The sequence below is a fragment of the Diadema setosum genome, chromosome 21 (genome assembly GCF_964275005.1).
Source record: "Diadema setosum chromosome 21, eeDiaSeto1, whole genome shotgun sequence".
In the NCBI taxonomy this organism is placed as follows: domain Eukaryota; kingdom Metazoa; phylum Echinodermata; class Echinoidea; order Diadematoida; family Diadematidae; genus Diadema; species Diadema setosum.
The window spans coordinates 21,988,214-21,994,244 of NC_092705.1; the positions used below are offsets into that span (position 1 = coordinate 21,988,214).

The window sequence follows — 6,031 nt, forward strand, 5'->3', positions numbered from 1 at the left end:
AAGAGAGATTTAAACCAGGATTGTAGAGGAAAAGCTCTGCCAGAGCTCATAGGACTAAGATGATGAGCCAATTGTGCATTAAACCAGTACAAAGGAGAAACTCACTACAGGTGTGCCTCTGAGTTGAATAATGTTTCAAAAAGAAATCCCTCAGTATATACTCAGTTCAGTTCAGGTATCATTCATGCTATAGTCAATCTCATTTATCAATCCCAGGTTACATCACAGGTGTGACTTTTGTGTGTCTCTTTTCCCATATAGGACCCCGTTTACAGTGCGGGGCTGGGCCGAGCCGCGGCCGAGCCCAGCCTCAATTGCGAGGCTGAGCCCCGCAATTTTGTCCGTTTACACTGCCGGGCTCGGGCCCTGCTTTTAATTCAAACCTTTCAATATTTTGTGGTAGTGGTGCTCTGCTTGTAAACAAACGCAATTTGGTATAGTCTGGTTTTCAGACCCTTTGCCAACTGGATTCCGTGGTGACGAAGTCGCCGGGCAAAGGCCTTTGCCGAAGGAAAAATCCTTTGCAGGACAAAACCACCTTAAACTATACTAGCTTTCGACGTTATGGGGGTTAATATCCTGAATAGCGAAATAGTACGGGCAGAGGATTTGGACGCCAGACTAAAATTGGCCGCGCATTTGGCCCAGTTTGCGTTTACACTGAGAAAAGGCCGGGCTCGCTGCGGCCCCGCATTTGGCCTTTTGCGCGTTTACACTGAAGCGGGGCTGGGCAGAGCCACGGCTGAGCCACGGCCAAGCCTCGCACTGTAAACAGGGTCCTAGATTATCAAAATTTTAGCATTCATTGTCAATCAAGTAAAGCCCCACAAAAAAAAAAAAACTCTTTCAGAAAAGCTGTTCAACATTAAACTTCCAGTGGTTATCAAATCTATCCAATTAATTCAGACTTACGGCATATACAAGATTATAGATAAGAAAATATTTTTTGCTGAATAGTCTGGATGAGAAAATCTCAGTAAACTATAAAAATGTCACGATACACATAATTGTTCAGCAAAATCACCACGCAATTTGGAAAGCAGTAACCACTATAAAACTCATCCCTTCAAAAGTATACTAAAACCATGCAGCTAAACTTTTCCCAACTTGAAACACTGTGAAGTGTCAAGTACACTTGGGCAGGTGTCTATGGGAAACCTGTGTTATAGCAAAATATTATCCTCACAAGATTAACAGAATTATTTTTTTTATTATTTTATTTCTTTTGCAAACTAAGGCATAAACACAGGCTGATTGCAGGGAGAGGGGGAAATATGCTGATATTTCTTAGAAAAGCAGAATTTTCAAGAGGCAGAAAGTCAAGGAAATAAACAGAGAAGCTGATTATCTCAGTATTTCAGGGGCAAGAAGACAATGTTCTTTCCTTTATCCACCCAACAAGATAAGGCATAAAGCTCAGGAAGAATTCCTCATGAACAGGAAAATGAACAGGAATAAGCTAGGGTTTTTGCAGGTGCATATTAAAAGCCGCTGAATACTTATAAAGAACTGAGATTATGAATGTTAAGAGAAACTGTCTGAAACTTTGATCTGAAAAGTCAATCGCATAGGCAATACAAATCTAAATATAGTAACAGATTTACTGACAACGGGGCACAGGGGAAAAAATGCCTCTCACAAGTACCTTTTGAAGTCATGAGTCATGTGACTTCACACATGTAATAAAGTGATTACTCTGCAGGCCACTGGCACGCTGTAGATGAGTGATGATACAGTGAGTGTAATTGGTCTTTTTAAGCTAGAAAATGAAAGCTTCACTTGTGAATAACTTCTATGACCTTTTCAAGAACTTGTGTGGCGCAATTTGAATTCCTGATTTTATCAAAAACAAGAAAAAAACTCTCAAAACAATTACAATTTCATGAGATGCAATCCTCTTAAAAGGAACAGAATTGGACTTCAGCAAATTGCAGAACCATATCTTCTACTGAATTGCAGTATATCACAGTTTTAAAGGGATTTGCATATCTGATCATGTTCAGACAAATTTGTCTCAGTTTCCCACTAAAATATTAACTTGCCACTAAACCATAAGGGTCTTTAACACAAATAAAAGGTACATACTTACGGGGATCCATACTTGAATGGTATGGGAGTATACAAACACGATAAGCTACCAAATCTGCAGATTTTTTTTTTCCTTCCCCTTTTTTTTACTGTTAATAATGTGTGAAGCACTACAACCCACTCACTGGGTCGGGTATTAGCAGTATTAGCCAGAAAATGTCTGAGGCAGAAAATTAAAGTGGAAATGATGGGGAGATGAAGAGCAGAAAAAAGGCACGGTTGAAGACAGACCTCCCACTGCTGGTTGGCTGATCCAAGAAGTCACAGAACTCCACTCATGCTGAGATTTTTTGAACTCCTAAAACCTCTTGAAAATATTTACTCAAGAAAGTAATGATCAGGAAGAGGAGAGGGCGGTTTAAAACAGATATCTTTGAACAAGCGAGCCATTGTATGCCGTTCACAGAAATAGAAATTCACCGCATACTTCCGATATGCAGCGGTTTCTAAAACGGCCAGCTCTGCTAGTGGTTTCTTGTTAAGACATGAAACAAAACTGCTCTAAAAACAGATCAATTGCCTAAGGTATAGTATTCCTACTTTCACTTCATCTATCTGATACCTTACGATATGCATTACACAATCTTAATAGAGAACTCCATGTCAGAACCTAACACACTATAAACACAAACTTAGAGGAGTGTCTGCCTAGTTAGGTAAAGTTTGCTGAATTTCATTAGCAAAACATGCAAAAGAGGTAATCTAAAGTACTCCAAAATCAGCATACCGCAGGATACATCAAACCAGGGAGGTGGGAAGAGAACACCTCCCTGATCAAACCATGGATACATGGTTGCCATGAAACTGTTCAGGTTAAATGCTCTGAGATAACAAAAAAGAATACAAACAGGAAAATTGTGTTTACACTTCCTGTGATTGGCTGGCGTATACTTTGAAGATCTCTACCTTCAAGTTTGGTAGCTACTGATGGTATCTTCTATGTAATACATCAGGCATAAAGAAAGAACCCCTTTAATGTTTGATCGATTGAAAGCTGTTACTTATCATATTGTATATTTTCATTTTTATCAACAACAACAAAAACACAAAGCTCTGCATATAAAACACAACATCAAAACATTACTCTACCAACACAATACGATGAAAGAATGATAATAATAAAAATGATAAATAAATCTCTTGATGTATTATCTTAATTCATCACAGTAGTGCTGTGTGTACAAAACACACCAGTTTTCCTAATAGTGTAAAGCTAAACACAACCCAGTTATCAATGTCCTAATTCAATTGTTACTTGCTATAATATAACACTTACCAACCATTCCTGGCTACTATTCCACTTAGAAATTGCCTCAGTCTGTCTGCACACAGAGGCCTTCGACTCTCAGCGATGGAATACATCCAAAAGAAAGGAGTAAATGGCCTGGTTCACAATGGGAATTGGTGATTCCGTCTTTCTCTAACCACACATCAAGGATGGCTCGTCTCCTCTGAAGATCCAGTCTTAGAACAGAGTGAAGGTTGCTGTCCTTTTCACGTAGTTCTGGAGTGGAAGAGAGGGGAGAAGGATCAAAATGTTACCACAAGCTTTGCCAGGTCTCTCTCTCCCTCTGCTTACAGAAAGCATAGGAACTTGGTGATGCTCTGAACATCAGGTACTCCTTGAACTTGATGAGATGGTTGCTCAGTTATTCAACAGTGCAACTCTTCAAAACTCCATTCATGATGTATACAACTATTCTCAGTTCTATCCAAAGTATTTCCTTGCTGTAATGCCTGGCTGTAATGCTTGTGAGAAGTCCAGGTTGTTTCACCTAATGAGGTTACACTGTTACAGCCAGCATTCAAGCCCAAACACAAATATAGGCAAGTTATCTACATTGGAACATTGGACTCTAATCCAGCAGACACAAGACTGACAAAGTCAGAAGGCTTATGATAAGAAAGGTTGATTTTTGTGAACCCTAACAACAAGTAAAGAAGTTGCCTCTGTGATGTGCACTGTAGTGAGCTGGCGAAAAATGGACGGCATAAGTTCTTCCCCCTGGCAGGGTTATGATAGGAGTTATTATTGGGTGTAGTGAGGTTTGTGGGAGCGCAGCAGGTATACAGGGAGCTGGGGAGCCTGCCAGGCCAAATTAGGTGCAATCTTATGAACTTCTGCCCCCAGAGTTTTGATGAGGTCAAGTGTGCGATCTGCTTTCATCTGGGGGTCATCAGCATACCAAAAATCATCCTGTACAAACTTTTGCACCGGTATCCCCTCCCCCTCCCTCTCCCCCTCCCCCTCCCAATCTTTGCCCCATCTCTACTCCACCAGTTCTATACATTTGACCTTTGCATCTATATGCCCCCACTTGTTTTTGTTTCCATGCATCTCATAGGTCTTCTAAATAATTATTTGATAATTTTAACTGCCACGAATGTTCTAATTGAACCATGAACATACTGCACCAGCAACACAGCTATCAGCATTTTGTTGGTTGTTGTTGTTGTTGTTGTTGTTGTTGTTGTTGTTGTTGTTGTTGCTGTTGTTGTTGTTGTTGTTGCTGCTGCTGCTGCTGCTGCTGCTGTTGTTACTGTTGTTGTGTTGATAGTTTATAGTTTTAGTTTTGGTTTGTGTGATTTTCTGCAGTTTTGAATTTCTTGATGTGTTTATTCATCATTTATAGTACCACAATATTTTCATGGCATGGACTCAATGAAAAACAGCCTTTCACTGACAGTAGAAGTGAATGATTTCAATGAACATATGATGACAACATGGGCTTCCACACTTCAACATTGAATGTTCTCATTATTGAATAGGTCTGTATCATATACCCAGGTACACTGAAAGGCAGAAGGGCTAGCAGGCACCTAACATCACAGAAATATGTCCTTCTATTTCCAAGTAAGAGCATTTGCTTAAACAAATTTAAGAACAGCGTGATGAAATGTCATTTTACCATTTACAACCACACTCCTGTGAGTGTAGTGGTAGAGAGTATGTTGAGAGAAACTTTCACGCCAGGATGCGTATCTGGGGCAACCAATGACATTATCAGAGGACAGAGACTTCACACCCTGCATATTGAATGTCATTTTATATGCTACAAACACAGACTCACTTTCTTATTTCTCTCTTCTCTTCTCTCTCTCTTTCTCTCTCTCTCTCTCTCTCTCTATCATAAAATTATATACATACTGCATAACGCCGCTGGGGCGACAAGACCTCGTATCTACAAAATGTCAAATGTTCAGGAGAGCCAAAAAACATAGTGGCCAAAGCACTGTGGCAAATGGGATAGCCTTTCCTTTGACAAGCTGTGGTGGCTTCATTTTTGGAGTAAGACAGTTGGGATTTGGGCAGGACATCACTTAACCCATTATTTGACCATTGATCCAAAAAAGTCATTTTCACCAAAATTGCAGATACAAGGTCTTGTCACCCCAGCCACGATAAGCAACATATTTCATGTGTCTAATTTTTCGTTACTCAGTACTTTCCCACAATTTTGCACTTGGTTAAATCGTGATCATGGAGTACAGCATCATCACACACCTTGTTCATGTACATTTTGTATTGTCTACTTCATACAAGAACATGTATGCATGCACATCACATTCATGTCAGGATCAAAGATAATATTTTCTCATGTTGTTAAATTCGCTAAGAGCACTTGAATGGTAAAATTGTCGAAAATAAAAACCCTGTGAAATATATGGCATATAGAGTATACATGCAGACACATACACCAAGGCACCATGCAGTCTTTTGTTATGCACCCGCACATAAATACACAATTAAGTGCTCAGATACACATACACTGAACATTTTTTTTTCTTTCTGTCTCTCTTTGTATCTCCCTAAGGCCAGTAGAGGGGCTGTTCAACACTAGAGTGCACCTTCTTTTCAAATTGAGACAAATCCCTACAATCCCAGAATAGCCCATCCTCAAGCATTTGAGTTAGAATCACAGACAACCACAGATCAAAAAGG

General features: G+C 39.8%; 1 protein-coding gene across 1 annotated transcript in view; it reads right to left on the reverse strand.

Moving 5' to 3' along the window:
• LOC140244681 (uncharacterized) overlaps positions 1-3,505 on the reverse strand; it is a 133,443-nt gene extending 129,938 nt beyond the window's left edge. The window contains exon 1 of the mRNA XM_072324298.1: positions 3,365-3,505. Coding sequence (XP_072180399.1) covers positions 3,365-3,371 — 7 coding nt within the window. The 5' untranslated portion in view covers positions 3,372-3,505. The remainder of the gene's footprint in view (positions 1-3,364) is intronic.
• Between the last annotated feature and the right edge of the window lie 2,526 nt (positions 3,506-6,031).